The sequence below is a fragment of the Camarhynchus parvulus genome, chromosome 13 (assembly GCF_901933205.1).
Source record: "Camarhynchus parvulus chromosome 13, STF_HiC, whole genome shotgun sequence".
Lineage (NCBI taxonomy): Eukaryota > Metazoa > Chordata > Aves > Passeriformes > Thraupidae > Camarhynchus > Camarhynchus parvulus.
In genome coordinates, this window is record NC_044583.1 from 3,100,065 (window position 1) to 3,115,865 (window position 15,801).

A 15,801-nucleotide genomic window follows, 5' to 3' on the forward strand; every position below is an offset into this window, starting at 1 on the left:
GGAGTCCTGGGGCTCAGGCAGAGCCCAGATCCTGTTCCTGGCTGGGGAGTTAGTGGGGCTCAGGTGTCTGGGCTGCACCTCTCTGTGCCCCTTGCTGTTGGTCACATACCTGCCTATCTGGTGGCATCTGTGGGCAAGGGCATCTCCTTCCCTGGGATGGACAAGGACACAAGGCAGAGGCCAGCAGAGAGCAGAGGGTCCTGGCTGTGCAAGGTTATGACTCAGTGCCAGGTCTCTGACAGAAAACCAGGTACCCTGTGCCAGGGAGTCCCTGAGCCAGGTCCCCCATGTCAGGGGGCATCTGTCCCCCTGCAGAGGAGCTGAGGGCTCTGCGCCTGCAGCCCAGCAGGACACCCTGCAGCAAGGCAGGCCCCAGGCCAGCTGGGATGAGTGAAGGGATGCAGCAGGGTGGGTGAAGAAAGGCAGCAGGGATCTGGATGCTGCTGGCTGGAGCCGCCCCGCAGCGGCGGGACCCCGGCAGGGTGACATCTCTGGGATGTGCCGGAGCAGGGTGACATCCCAGGGACCCCCAACGGCACGGTGACATCCCCACAATGTGCCCGAACAGGATGACATCCCCAGGACCTCGGCAGGATGACATCCCCGGGATGTGCCCAGGCAGGGTGACATCCCCAGCAGGGTGACATCCTCAGGATGTGCTCAAGCAGGGTGACATCCTCGCGATGTGCCCAAACAGGGTGACATCCCCGGCAGGGTGACATCCCTGGGATGTGCTCAGGCAGGGTGGCATGCCCAGGACCCCACAGGGCGACATCCCCGCAACCCCTGCGGCAGGGTGACATCCTCGGGATGTGCCCAGGCAGGGTGACTTCCCCAGCAGGGTGACATCTCTCCCTGCAATGTCCCCGACCAGGGTGACATCCCTGGGACCCCGGCAGGGTGCCATCCCCGGGAAGAGCCCGAGCAGGGGGCGTTGCTGTGTAAGCACAGCGCGCATCCCGAGCTCCTGCCGAGCTGCCCCTCCACGGAGCAGCCCGCAGCTCCCTCTCGCGACAGAGCCCGGGCGCGATGGCCCCGCGGCACAGCCGCGGCACGCAGGGAGTCACGGAGGGAGGATCCAACCCGCTCCTGATGCTCTGTTTGGTCAGAGCAATACGAGGAAGGGAGCAGGTGATGGGGCTGATGGCTCTGCTCTGTCCGGGGACAAGAGAGGTCTGAGATTGAGGAGAGGGGAGAGGAATGTCCCCTGTGCCAGCTTAAGAGCTCAGGTCTGCCACGGGCTTCGCCTCGTCCTGGGGGATCCGGGCTGTGCTCTCAGTGGCAGAGCAGGGGAAGGAGGACTGAGGAAGGTGCTGCGATGGAGCCCACCCTGCCAGCCTTTCCAGGCTCCTTTCAGGGTAACAAATCTCATCGAACGTGTGGATGGCATAAAAAAGAGGGGTACAAGGTCACTGCTGGGAGGGCCGGGAGCACCCAAGTGCTGCACTGGGGCTGCGGGTGATGAGCAGGAGCAGCAGGAGCAGCAGGAGCAGCCGGTGTGTCCTGGCAGAGCACAGGGCAGGAGCATCCTGGGCTGTGAAACAGCGGCACGGTGAGGAGGAGAAGAGAAGTGATGGCGTGCTCTGCCCTCCCTGCATCTATCGTGATACAGCAAACGCTGCCGGGCCCCAGCACAGCACAGGGCATCAGCAAGGTGAGAGACTTCAGCTGAGGCCAAAAACCCGAGGGCTGGTGTAGCCATGATATTTTCTGAAAAATCCTTTCCTTAGGATTTTTCCTCCTGAGAAGCTGAGAGGCCTCAGGAACAAAATGTAAACAATGATTACCTGCTGCTGTGGAATGCAACAGGTAAATCTGTGATTGGTCTCATGTGGTTGTTTTTAATTAATGGCCAGTCACAGTGAGCTGGCTCAGACTGTCTCGGTCAGTCACAAGCCTTTGTTATTTATTCCTTTTCTATTCTTAGCTAGCCTTCTGATGAAATCCTTTCTTCTATTCTTTTAATATAATATAGATCATAAAATAATAAATCAGCCTTCTGAAACATGGAGTCAGATCCTCGTCTCTTCCCTCAACCTCAGACCCCTGTGAACACCATCACAGGCTGGAGCACTTGCAATGTAAGAAACAGCTGAAAGGACTGAATTTGTTCAACCTGCAGAAGAGATGGCTTTGGGGCAGCCTCGTGTGAGGGGTTACTGAGAGGACAAAGCTGGGCTCATCACTGCGGTGCATGGCACAAGGACAGGAGACAGTGGGCAGAAGTCAAAACAACAGAGAAAAGAGAAAATGCCACTCTTATAAAAACAAAGTATTGGTTTGTGGATCCAGAGGGGCTGTGGGTTCCCCATCCTTGGAGGGTTTCAGGAACAAATTGAACAAAGCCCTGAGCACCCTAGTCTGAATTCAATGATGACCATAATTTGAGGTGGAAGCTGAACTAGGGATATCACAAAGACTCTTCATTTTTCATTGATTCTCTGATACTATTTCCAGAAAAAACCATGTGGGAGAGATGGAAAGTCTCCATGACCAAAATAACCCCAGAGCTTTGCTTGTGCAAAGACTTCTGAAGCACCTGGAGAGGAACCAGCATTTTACAAGTGTAATAGTAAACAAAGAGGGCATTCCCTTCCTTTAGGTCATGGATCCACAGACTGTCACCAACCTTCCCAACTGCCTTTGTGTCTAAGCCATAAATAAACACCATTTGTCTGTCTGCAGAGGGACTTCAGCACTTAAGGGCTTGGCAGGAAATATTCTGGGATTGAAAACATGGCTTAGGATCTGCCAGCTACTTGGAAAGACACACAATCCCTTTAATGCTCAGCATATACTTACATGGCCCACTCCAGCTTCTCATTCTTGATGGAGTTGTACAGTGTCTGAAAAAAGAACATGGAATTAGCCGTGTCTGCTTGTGGAGACACCTCCTCCTCCACGGCCTGTGTTCTTGGAGATCCTTTCCCTGCTGAACTGTCCTGGAGAAGCATTTCCCAGTGAGCAGGATGGCTGCTGTCCTGCTGGACCCCTTCTCTGTGTGTGCCACGCTGGGAATTGGGCTGGATACAGCAGCAGCAGAGGGCTCTGGCAGCCAGGCCTGCTCAGGAGCCTGAGTATGACATTTCTGACTCATTCTGGGTGCTGTACCTAGTTCTGAGCAAATCCTGGCCTACACACAGTGGTAGAAGAGTCTGGGATATGCCACGACACCTTCAGTGTCTTAACTAGGTGAAATGACAGGGGAGGCTTGAACTGACTAGCAGGGGAGGGATTAATGACCTTGGAATCAGCTCTTCCAGCTCCTTCTGTGCACAATTCCAGTGGCTTCCCTGGAGCACTGGAAAAGCAGCAGGAATGGGCTAGCAGAGCACAATGTGGAGGTGGTCCTGACCATACAGAGGGGTAGGAATAGGGTGAGGTCTGCTGGGAGATGGGGATGTCACCCCAGACATGATGTGACACCCCTGATGTGGCACCTCTCGCTCCAACCTCCTTCCATACAGTGAAATTCAGGCCAGGCTGCTGGACCTGCAGCAGGTGCAGAGAGCAGTGGTGCTGCTAAACCATGGGGCAGGAGTAAATATTCCCTTTGGGACATTTAACCAGATCCCATGGTAGTGCACTGGTTGTGTTGGAACATTGCATTTCCACACGTGGTAGTGGAGGCCAAGAAAAGTTTTGCTGCTGGAGGGTCGTGTTTTGGGGTGAGGAGTACCTTGCTTTGGGCATGATCTGAAATGCTGGGGGAAAAGGGCCCCTGGTAGGCTCTGAGAGCAGGTATGCCACAAATCTGGATAAAACACCACCAGGGAACAGACATATTTTGGCTCACTGCAAGTTAGCAGAGACATTCATGGGGGTTACAATTCTTCTCCTGGAACAACTGGAAAATGCTGACTGAAGGGCTCAGGGTGTCCCAGCAGGACTAGGTGGCACTGCAATAATAATGACAGTATCCCACTGTCTATTTATATCACATTACCTTCAGCAAATCCTTGGCAAAGTCCTTCCCATCATTCAGCCCATCCAGGTTTGCTATGAACTGTTGGCATGACATCTTTTTGCCAATGTTCTGTAAAGCAAAGAAGCAGCTCATTAAACTTCTGGAGAGTTTTGACTTTCATCAGTGTCATTCAAAGAACAAGAGCTCAAAGAGCTTCTGATCTGATTTGCTGTTGGGCTCTCTGCTTTATTTGCTCATGCCAGCATCCAAATGTTTCAAATGGCCTCTTTTTTAATGGTGGAAATAAGACACCTGAAAATGGCCTCTCCAGCTCTCGCTGGAGTGGTCCTGGGGGCAGGCTCTGTGTCTCAGAACTCAAGACAAGCACTCCACCTGGTGAAATGACAATGTTTGGATGGGGCTCCAAGCCTGCTGTGGGAGAAATTGTGTGAGCTTGCAGTGGCAGCACCTGGAACAGCCAGCACCGGGCAGGGGAGTGCTGCTCCTTGATGGAAGCTGCTATTTTTGATTGCCAGCACAAAAAGAAATGGTCCAGCTACTGGGTACTGTAGCTAAGAGGGCAACACGTGTACACTGGGAGAACCCCACAGCCTGGAACACACTCAGCACCAGCTAATGCCAACAATGTTTGGGACTGATGCTTCCAGGCCCCCTGGCATCCCTGATATCATCTGTGGCATCTGTCTTGCCAAACCCTTCATCCCTCACTCCCTCAGCCTGCAAGGGTCGAGGCAGGCAGCCTCTTCCCAAGCCTCTCCTGCAATCCTACCTCTCCACAGGGATGGAGCAGAGGTGGGGAGGAGTCAGTGGCAATTATAGGGTTTAAAAAAAAGGAGTTTGATGTCACAAAGGAAAGATGGGGGTCTCCAGTGCCATGTTATATCCTTCACAGCCTCAGTGTTTGGGGCAGACCCTGGTGGCATTGCTTGGAGGGGGCAGTGGAGCCAGGGAGGACAGCATGAGCTGCCACTGGTGGTCCTGAGGGAAACAACAGCATCCTGACGCTGCTGGGTTTCACATCAAGGTATGGGCAGGGTGAGCATCCAGGAGAATGTGGGAGGATGGCCCAGAACAGCAGAGTCAGGGCCCTGCTCAGGGCTCAGTGAGGAAGAGGAAGGGCCTCAGCGGGTCTGGCAGGGGATGAAGCTGCAGCAGAGGATACAGGAGATGCCCTGCAGGGTGCGATGTGTCCTCTGTGCAAGGAAATAACCTCCTGAAAGAGATGACACCAGAAACCTCTGCCCACAAATGTGCACTGCAGGTGACCTGGGGGCTTCTCCCCAGATGAAGGCAGGAGGAAGAAATGAGGCCTTGGGATGAGCTCACCGTGCCCCCTGCACCCCCTGCCTCCTGCTGCAAACATCTTTTATGAAAAATCCTTTCCTTAGGATTTTTCCTCCTGAGAAGCTGAGAGGCCTCAAGAACAAAATGTAAACAATGGTTATCTGCTGCTGTGGAATGCAACAGGTGCATCTGTGATTGGTTTCATGTGGTTGTTTCTAATTAATGGCCAATCACAGTCCAGCTGGCTCGGACAGAGAGTCCAAGCCACAAGCCTTTGTTATGATTCCTTCTTTTTATATTCTTAGCTAGCCTTCTGATGAAATCCTTTTTTCTATTCTTTTAGTATAGTTTTAATGTAATATATATCATAAAATAATAAATCAAGCCTTCTGAAACACGGAGTCAGATCCTCGTCTCTTCCCTCATCCTGAGACCCCTGTGAACACCATCACAGCCTCCTGTGTGTGCAAACTGGGCTGCACAGCCAGCCAGGCACTGCCTTGGAGCAGCTCTGCCTGAGACTCCTAATTATGCCTTCTGCTGGTGCCAGCTCCAGATGAGCCGGCTCCCTTGAGAGATCAAGAAAAAGAGGAGTAAAGCACTGTTACAAATCTGCAGTGCCTGGGGACTGCTGTGGCACAACAGAGCTCAGCCCTCGTGGCTTCCTCTCGGGGAGCTGCAGCAGCCAGAGCTGCCAGCCAGGGTTCAGAGGGTACAGGGGCTGCAGAAGGCTCAGGAAAGGAGCAGACATGCAGGGATTGCAGCAGAGAGGAGAGATTTGTGTGCTTGCTGGCCTGCAGGGAATTTCGGACACAAAAGATAAAGGAAAAATCCAGCAGCACCAGAGTGTGGGTGGAGAAAGGGAGGAGGGCAAGGAGCCCGCAGAAGGGAGCTGGGAGGTGAGGCAGGGGCTGCCTGAGACCGAGGCACAGGAACTGCTCTGCAGGGAGAAGGTGCCTATTCCAGCCCTGCCCTGAGGAGGGGAGCAGAAGGCACAGCACTGCCCTCTGAGCCCAAAGAGTGATTCAGCACTGGATGCACTTCCAAAAAGCATTTTTGGAAGTGAGTGGATGCAGTGAGATAACACAAATCATGTCTCACAGGCGCTTTTTGGGGTTCCTCATGTGTGTGTCTGAGGCTCCACGGCCAGGAGGGCCAACAGTGGCAGTGAGAAAGGACACAGCCCTAAGCTTTGTCTTATCTTTGCCCCAGGGCACAGATGGAGCAGGGCAGTGCTTTCTTTGCCATAAGATCTCCTGGAGCTCACGCAGCACCAGCAGAGCAAGGCAGAAATTTGCAACAACTTGGATTATCCTACATGTACAGTCTTGATGCCCGAGGATTTAGCTTTTCCATTTTTCAGATCCTGCACTGCTTTAGTGTATAGCTCTAAAACTCCATGGCCTGTCAGCTGCTGTTCTCCCATTTCACTGAGATAAAACAATTCCTCTCTAGGCCTGGAACTCAAGGACTCCTCACTGTCTCAGGCCCCAGAGATGTAAACAACAGTGAATTGGGGGGGATAACTTGGAGTAGATTTCTTCATTACCTGAAGCTGTAATTGGAGAATTAACCCCTGATATGTAAATGAACCAAACTTCAAATTGACTGAAAAACTCGTGACCATCTTCCATCCTGGGTGTAGCCCCTCAGAGGCTTTTGACTGCCCAAGGTGTACCTATGGAAGGCCTTCAATAAATACCTGCTTTTAAGTTTGTCTAGCCTCTATTTTAGGTGGCCACTCCAAGGCACCAGCCTCGGGATGCTTGTTGTGCTTGGAATGTTCTTGGTGACTGCTGGTGTTTAACACCAGCTCCAGGTGCTCCCATGAATAGGGAATGTCTCATTTTAAAGTTTTCTGGGTGGTTTGGAAACAGGGTCTGAGTGCACCTGAGCAGAAAATCAACAGTGCTAAGGCCAAAATGTCCTGCTCTAAAGCTCTGTGCCAGGTCTTTGCTGGAATAGACCATGCCAGGACACTGCTGTGAGGAGCTGCCCCTTTACAGACACACATCCACCCCTCTCCTCACCCAGGGCATCTCCCACTCCAGGAATTCACAGTAAAACACTGCAACACACACACGACATTAAAAAGGAAAATAAAATCTAAAGTGACATGGAATGTCATGGCAGCATCTCTAACAAGGAGGGGTGGGAGATCAAGTCACACATTCCCAAGGTACACCACAGTTCATGGAGGTTTCTTTACACCAGGAACATTTCATGTGATGATGTCAGCTGCTAATGGCTTGCTAAGTAGGGAAGAACACTGCACAATCACTTAGGATTCCAGACAAACAAAATTCCTTACTGTTTTTAACACAATCAAAACACGTCAAATGCCAGTGCTTTAAAGCAAAACACTAGAAGGACTGCACTTACCACCTGGTAAAGGGTTAAAGAGCAGAAAGAGAGGTTCCAGGAGCAGAAGGAAATTAAAAAAAAAATAAATAAAAAAAAAGGAGGAAAAGGAGAAGAAGAAATTAATGTTACACATGCAGAAAAATAAAGAGAAGATTTTTCAAAGAAAAGCTCAGGCATTTGCACATCTGGTCAAAAGAAAGCTATTTTTTCTGTGCCTAGATATCATGAGAACATTTCTTCTTACCAGGCCTCTGAGCCAGCTTGTCAATGAAGAATAGAAATGGTAAGGTTTTTGAGGTTTAGGTTGGGTTTTTTGTCCTTTCAATTATGTCTATCTTCCCAGAGGCATATTTTGGATTTTTTTTTTTTTTGCTTAAAAAAACTAGACAAAATAAGATTATTTTGGATTGAAGTCACATAGTTTGCCTTTTGCCACAATGCTGCTTTTTGCTGCTGCAGGAAATGATTCGATGGAAATAATTCCTTGGCTCCAACCATTCTGGCTGGAGGATGGATGCTCTATGAGACTGATCCCACCACTATCCCGCTGTGTGCAGACAGGTCACTGGGAGCCTCTGAAAGGTGCTGAGAGATCTTCTCACAGCTTCTGCCATTTCCCAGCCACTTTTCTGGGCACTGAGCTCTGCTCACTCTATTTTTTTTCTATGAAACTCTCCAGTGGCTGCCTGTTACATCCTGGGGAAAAAGAACAGCTGAACTCACTTCATGTTTTGGGTAGGAAAGATCAAATCCAGACCTGTGTAAACCCACTGGCACCCTCTCAGCAGTTTTTGGGGAGAGGAGTCTGCAGCACAAGAAGGAGCAGCCCCCAGGGACTGGCAGCTCACTGAGAGCAGGGCAGGGCTGAGCTGGCAGCAGGAGAGGAGGCAGCACTGCCTGGCCTGGGCAGGATCACTGATGGCAGCAGGACACGTGCCTTTGGCAGTGACACTCAGGTGTGCACTGTCCCCAGGTACCCAGAATTCCACCTGGAGCGGCTCAGAGAACTCTCTGCCAACCCATCTCAACTGTCCAGCAACACACTCAGCACCAGGGAACAGAGATCCACCCTGGGAATCCCTTCCTGGGAAGGAATAAAGGATGGATGCTCCTCCAGGGGCTACTTACATGGCCGTGGAGGTCTGTGTTGAGCAGCATCAGGGCACAGGTGAGTGTATGGATCCCATCTGAAACACACAACAGTCACACAGCTGGGGCTGCTTACTCCCCTTCTCATGCAGTTCTGGTGTTTGCTGTCTTGGCAGCCCAGCCACTGCTAAACCAAGGCCAGTTGCTGTGTCTGGGAACCTTAAAGAATATCTGCTCCCTTCAGCTGCATAGGATTCAACAAAAAAACCAAAACAAACAACACAAAAAAGCCCCAAAGACATCCTCTTCTCCCTCAGACTTCACCTTTTCCTAAAACAACCACCATAAAATTGGCTTCAAAGCAGTTTTCCTTTAAAAGACCAAACTTCCCACTTCTAAACCCAAAGCAGCTGCTTGTGAAAGTAATATTCCAGGAGAGTAATATTCCAGTCCCTGCCTCCTCCCTGGTCTCTCTTTTGTGACTGTCCTTGAAGGACCAGTCCATGTGCCAGAATGTGCTTGCCTCTCAGTGCTGTGAGCTGGCATATGGAGACTGCTCTGGCTCTCTTTGGGATGGCCTGTCAGCACCCAGCATCCCCAGCCCTGTCCTGGGCACGGACAAAGTGCAGGGCAGGGACGATGCCCAGGGCAGGGACAGTGCCCAGGAAGGAACAATGCCCAGGAAGGAACAATGCCCAGGGCAGGGACAGTGGCCAGGGCAGGGACAGTGGCCAGGGCAGGGACAATGACACAATGCCCAGGGCAGGGAAAATACCCAGGGCAGGGACAATACCCAGGGCAGGGACAAAGAGCAGGGCAGGAACAATGCCCAGGGCAGGGACAGTGACCAAGACAGGGACAGTGCCCAGGGCAGGATCCCTGTGGCCGGGAGAAGCTGCGGCCGTGTCTGCCTGGCTGTGGGAGGTTTGGCACTCCAGCCCTGTGCCCAGGAGCCCCGTGGCAGGGCAGGGAGGCAGAGCAGGGGCAGCAGTACCTTCAGAGGTGCTCTCCCCGGGGTTGCAGTGGCAGTAGCGCCGGGAGAAGTGGATCAGCACCCGCTCCCGCTCCTGCGTCTCTCCCATCAGCGGGAACGCTTTCAGGAACGTCCTGCACAGACAAAGGGATGCTTAGAGATGGCCTGCCCAAAGTGGGAGATGGAAAGGGGTCATTTGTCCTCCGCCCAGCACCACAGCCCGCAGAGGGGGTGCAAAGGGATCCATGGAGCTGTGTGGGGGAATTGCTGCCAGCTGGGATCTGATCCACCTCAGGCGTGGTGGCAGCAGGATGGGATGCCCCATCCTAAGGAAAAAAATTGCTCGCACTTGCTCTGGTTCTGTATGGGATGGGACTGCTGGGAGAGCTGCTCTCCACCCTGGGGAAGCAGGCTGGGGGCCCTCCTGTTGAAGCCCATTTTGGAGGCAGCACCCTGGGCCAAACATGAAACCAAAGATTGAGTGACAGCCTGGATCTCCCCCCAGCCCCTGCCTCTGTCACATGGAAGGCTCACACAGTGCTGGGAGCCTGGAGGAAACCCCCAAATCCCACCACTCTCTCCATCCCAGAGCTCACCTGAGTGCTTTGTCAAGGGTCAGGCCAGTGAAGTCAAAGAAGCTGAGATACTCCTCTGCTACCAACTTGCTAAATTCATTACTGCAATTAAAGAGGGAGTGGTCAGCCCCTTCATCAGGGAAGAAGACACTGTCCACAAGAGGAACAGCAGAATGCTGCCTCTGGGCCAGCCCAATCCCAGCAAGACACTGCAGACACCATCTGAGGCACAGGGAGAACTGCTCCTGGCCTGGAGTGCTGCTGGAAGACCTCCCTGATGTGCCCACAGCCATCCCCAGACACCTGAGAATGAGACACCAGACCAGCCTCCACCTGCCCTGCTGCACCCCTGTGTTGTGCTGCTGGCCAGGCAGAGCCTGCTCCCACACCAGCCAGAGGAGCCATAGGGAAATCCTGTGCTCCTCCAACACCTGATTCTCTCCCAGTGCTGGCTGTGTCCCCCCTCCCACTGCAATGTCCCTGCTCTCACCCACAGAGGCTCCCATCCCACCCTCTCTCCTGCTCCTGGGGCAGGTGGGTGCTGCTGGACTCTGCAGCAGGAGGGCTCCAGGAGCTCCAGGCAGGGCTGCTGGCTCTGCCAAGGGAGCTGGACAGGGCCACAAGACATCAGAAGGCAGCCAGATCCCTGCAAACATCAAATTCCTGCGTTTCCAGGGACCCAGATGGGTGACATAGATGGGACTCTTCTCCCTGAGCCCCAGAGCCAGTTAACATGCCCCAGGCCATGGCACCAGGGCAAGACCCTGTCCCACCCTAAGATGGACTTTTGTGTTAGCTCTGGTTTCCTCACTCAGGAATTACCCTCCTCTGTCTCTGTGCCAGTGCCAGCCCTTCCTGCAGGAATGGGTGACGCTTCCACCATGACAGAGACATTGCTACAAGGAGAGCAAGGCATTTCCCATGGGGACATTCTTGCCATGCTCTGGCTGGTGGCCCTGCAAGGCATTTCCTGTGGGGACATGCCTGGCATCCTCTGGCTGCTGCCCTTTCAGCCTGCACAGACCTCCTCTCACCTTACAGCCCAGTCTGATGCTCCATCCCTCTGCCTGCTTTGGGAGGGGGCAGGCACCAGGAGCTCTGACTGGGTCACAAGCCACCCCAGGGGGACACAGGAGCCCTGGCCTTTTCTCCCAGTCCATTCCCATGTGTCTGGACATGGAAAATTTGTGATGTTTTACCTGAATCCCACTTCCCTGCAGATCAGGGCTCCTTTTGGCATCACCTGGGGCACTTCAGTGCCATAAGAACCCGTGTGAGTAAAATCTCATCTCTTGGGGGTGAAACAGGCCTTGTGCCCTTGGCTGGGACCCTGGCAGACCCCACATCCCTGAGCAGTGCTGGAGCTGTCCTGGGCTCTGCCACAGGGATTTGGTGAGCACAGTTCTGGGAAACCCTACAGGGAAGTGCCACCTTCACAGCCTGGGACAGCTCAGTCTCCACCCAGCACAAGATGTGGGCACTGATGGAGCTGAGGGCACAGACCAATGCTGGAACAAGAGTGTTCCATGGAGAGTTCAGCTGCCCAAACACCTGCCAATGGTAATTTCAGGGTTTCAGGTTAATTTCACAGCACTGAAGCAGATGGAAACAAACTGTGGGGAGATATCCAACCTGCATTTCCTTGTTTGTCAAGCCTTTTCTCCCTGTTTGACAATGATGAATAGTTTTGGCTTTGGTTTACTTTATCTTCTTTTATTTTTTTAGAAAATTGCCAATTATCACAAAGCAAAAAAGAAGTGATAAAATGAGATTTCACTTTTTGTACAGCCCTCCTACATAGAGCTGGTCTGAAAGCATCACTTAAACTTAGTCTGTTCCCAGCACTATAGGTTGGTCTCATATTGTCTTAAGTGAGCAAGACTGACTTAATACCTATATTAATACCTATAAATACCTATCTTCACCCTATTTCCTTTTCTGCTCTGCCAATCCACCAAGAGTCTGCAGCTCTATTTAGGTCTCATGTCAGGAAATGCTTCAGATGTCAAAACCCAGCTGATCAAAACAAAACTTTTGTTTCAAAGGCAGTGTGAATTCCCAGATGTGGGTCACCAAAGAGCCTCCCCCGAGGTGTGAGGGTTGCAGGTGTGAGTGAGGACTGCAGGAAATAGCAAAGGGACAGACTCAGACACCCAGTGCTTGAAAGTTCCCCCCTCAGTGAGCTGTCATGGCAAATTTGAAAGAAAGGAGAAGGATGTTACACCCCTGAGGCAAGAGCAACCAGCAAGGCACCTGCTACAAGAACCTCAGCAAAGGAGGAGAATGAGGATTTGCCAGGTGATGCAAAGAGCCTCTCTAGGAGATAATTCCTGGGCTCCTTCTGTCCCAGCACTAAGCTGGGAATCACACACAAGCTTTGGTAGTGAAAGTGTGAGTATTTGCTGAGGGACAGGTGTGTTCTGCTGATCTGGGCAGGGGGGAGACACTCCAAGGACAAAAGAAAAAAAAATAAAAATCCCAGCAACACAGGTTATATCTGATCCAGGCAAAGGATGATGGGGATTGGTGCCTTCACACCCACTGGCATCCTAAAATAATCTATTACTGCTACACTCATTACTGTTACTCTGTCTCTAAGAAATCTCTGTACCTCTCCCACTTTTGAATATTTTTTGATTTCCCTTCTGCCTTACCCAGGCAAATCTACCAGCTTTGGGTAGATTTGGAAGAGCCTGGACGTCCCTGTGTGTCCCTGGCTCTCCAGCCAACCCTTCCTACCCTCGTACAGACTGGGTTGGGAGGCTCTGCAGCAAGGACATTTTGGGGTGCAGACATGAAAAACCTGGGGAGTGGAGGGAGCCCAGTGCACGGGCAGGTCTGGCACCCAAACCCTTCAGCCTGGGGATTGCTTTAGTCTTGCTGGGCTCTTCCCAAAGGCAGGAAGCTCTTGGTTCTGGTGGGCAGCAGCTTGTGACATTTACTGCCCTATACTACAGGCAGCTTGTAGCATTCCTATTTTAAGGACATTGAGCTCCCAGCTTCAACTGGGAAGATCTCCTGTTGGGGAAGATGAAACAGGAAAGCCTTATAAATATGACTGCTGGGCAAAAGACTTTGAGAATATGGAAACTGTAAGTTAGATTGAAATGAAAGCAAGCTTTGAGATCCCTCAGTTACTGAACAACGGGAAAACAATGGTGTGGCCACTGAAGGTAATTCCCTTTTGATGAAACAACACCCTCTGCTTGCAGACAGCTCCAAGGGTCAGAGCAGACCCTACAGCTTGGCAGAAGGGGTCCAAAGAGGAGTTTTTAGGGTTTAAAATGTAACACAGTATGGTAATGTCATGATTCTCATAGGCTGTATGTAAATGCTATAGGATTTGTATCTTGGACTAGATTGGTTAGTGAGAATTAGAATATTCAACACAGAAGAAGATTTCTGGTATTGTAACAGGAACCTCGCTCTCTTATCCTCTCATCCTCTTTCACGCTCTCATCCTCTTTACCACACTCTTGCCTTCCCTCTTTACCACACCTTTTACTTCTCTCAGCCTGCTCTGAGCTGTGGCTGGCAGCTCCCAGCAGGGCCCTGCACCCAGGCCCTTTGCAATAAACCCCAAGTTCCATGACCTGGCTGCAGAGATCTCTCATCTCCATCCCTCCCAACCATCCCACCCACCATCGCTCCTACAATCTCCACCAGCCCAAACTCCCTCCAGCACCCAGACTTAGCCCTTGCTGCCTTTTCCTGCCCTCCCAGCATGAGCAGTGCTCCCCATGCCCAGTCTGTCACCCTGGCAGGGCTGACCCCACGTACTTCTTGCCAAGCTGCCGGGCCACGTCGCAGCGCTTGAAGCCCTCGAGGTTGTAGAGGCGCTTGGCCAACCTCTTGGCAGCCTCGCTGTCCGCCCTGCAGCCGTTGGCCAGCGTGTCCGTGCTGCCCTGGTCCAGCTGCTCCGTGCTGCCCATGTCTGAGTCCGAGTCTGACAGGGTGTCCTTCAGGCTGGCATCGCTGTGCAGAGACAAGAAACGTTCAAGGAGCCGTGGTGTGACTCCGTGAAAGCCACAGAAAACACCACCTTTCCACCTTTTGATTTCTTCTTGCTCTCACAGAAAAAAAAAATATGAAAAACCAGCAACATGGCTGTGAATTGGACATTGGACAAGCCCTCCTTCATTTCAGCTCAAATGAAACAGCACATTGTAATTCCAAATTGGTAGGGAAAGTTGGAGAGAGGGTGGCTTCCCCCAGAGAAATAAGGGCGTAGCAAAATAAGCAGCCTCAACACTTTTTAAGCTTCCTCTCTCCCCACTGGGGATCCCAAGCTCTTTCCAAGCCATGCACATCATGGAAATCTTAGGGATAGATGCTATGCTTTTCAGTTCAGGTTCTTTGCTGAGGATGGGAAACTGCACTTGTACAAATCATGTCAATGGGACTGGCACCAGACCAGCTCTTACTGGGGAGCTGTTTCCCTGTAGTTGCCTGCTGGCCTCAGGGCCAGCTGTGCCCACAGACAACGCTCTGAGCAGTCCTGCTGGCACCATGCAGGTGGGCATGCAGCCCTTTATCTGCCAGCCCAAAGCCACTTACAGCACCAATTCAAGCATTTTCAAGCAGTGTGACTCACTGCTGGCCTGATAGGTGGACATACCCCTGACCTGGTTGCTCATCACCTGGCTTCCTCATGCAGGGAAGTGCCCTATGGATGAGCTGCTGCCTCCCAGGGGTGATGGTTTGGGTCTGAGCTGGTCCAGAGGATGAAGTCTCTGCTGATCTCCTCATTGCCTGCAGAACCTTTGGGGAGGCTTCTGTAGGGGTACCCTGTCCTAAATGAAACCTTTCCCGGCACTTCAGAGGCATTTGGGAGGGCACCTGACTGTCCCCAGCCTGTCAAGGGCTGTGCAGGTGAAAGTTTTCCTGCTAGTGTTTGGCCTTTTCTGCCACAACAGCACATGAGAGGAAGCACAAGGGGTGAAAGAGCAGTTCCAACTCAACCATGGTCACTGAGCCTTGCTCCTGGACTGGGATTTCTTAAGAAAAGCAGCCACTGTCCAAAAAAACTCCCTGCCTTACCTGATGGAGTTAATGATCTTGGTGGCATCTTCCTCTGAGCTTTCTACATGGAACCCATTTGGGATACTCTTCAAGGACAGCCTGCTGAGCACATTCTCTGACCTGCTGCTGGTAATTGAGTGTCTGAGAGGGCTCCCAAAATCCCCCTCTGCTGGCTTGGCTGCCCCCTGCTCCTGCTTATCAGCAGCCATGTGGTGAAGGGCTTCTCTCTGCTGGGCTGCCAGTTTCTGCTCCAGGAGCTCGGGGCTCTCCTTGGCCCTTTGCTGGATCAGTGGGGTGAGGGGCGCCTCAAAGCTGACACAGCTGTCTGTCTCGTCCGTCAGGGACAGCACGTCCAGAGAGTCCAGGCTGCTGTAGTAGGTCCCCTTCATAAGGTCAGACTCAACAATCTTCTCAAAGGTCGAGCTGAAGCCATCCCTGATGTCTTTGAATTGGAAATGCTCCCTGTCATCATCACTGCAGCTCAGCTTGGCATCTCCAGAAGCAAACCTGGACCAAAAGGAGAAATGTAGAAAATACTGTCAAGGCAATTCTATTTGGAGCTGGCA

General features: G+C 52.1%; 1 protein-coding gene across 1 annotated transcript in view; it reads right to left on the bottom strand.

The window, feature by feature from the left end:
- Positions 1–15,801, bottom strand: part of PSD2 (pleckstrin and Sec7 domain containing 2) — a 55,595-nt gene that overhangs the window by 14,713 nt on the left and 25,081 nt on the right. The window contains exons 4-10 of the mRNA XM_030957274.1: positions 15,254–15,742; positions 13,994–14,188; positions 10,235–10,315; positions 9,660–9,772; positions 8,705–8,763; positions 3,947–4,036; positions 2,803–2,846 (exon numbers count right to left, since the gene is read on the bottom strand). Of these exons, the coding sequence (XP_030813134.1) occupies positions 2,803–2,846; positions 3,947–4,036; positions 8,705–8,763; positions 9,660–9,772; positions 10,235–10,315; positions 13,994–14,188; positions 15,254–15,742 (1,071 nt within the window). The remainder of the gene's footprint in view (positions 1–2,802; positions 2,847–3,946; positions 4,037–8,704; positions 8,764–9,659; positions 9,773–10,234; positions 10,316–13,993; positions 14,189–15,253; positions 15,743–15,801) is intronic.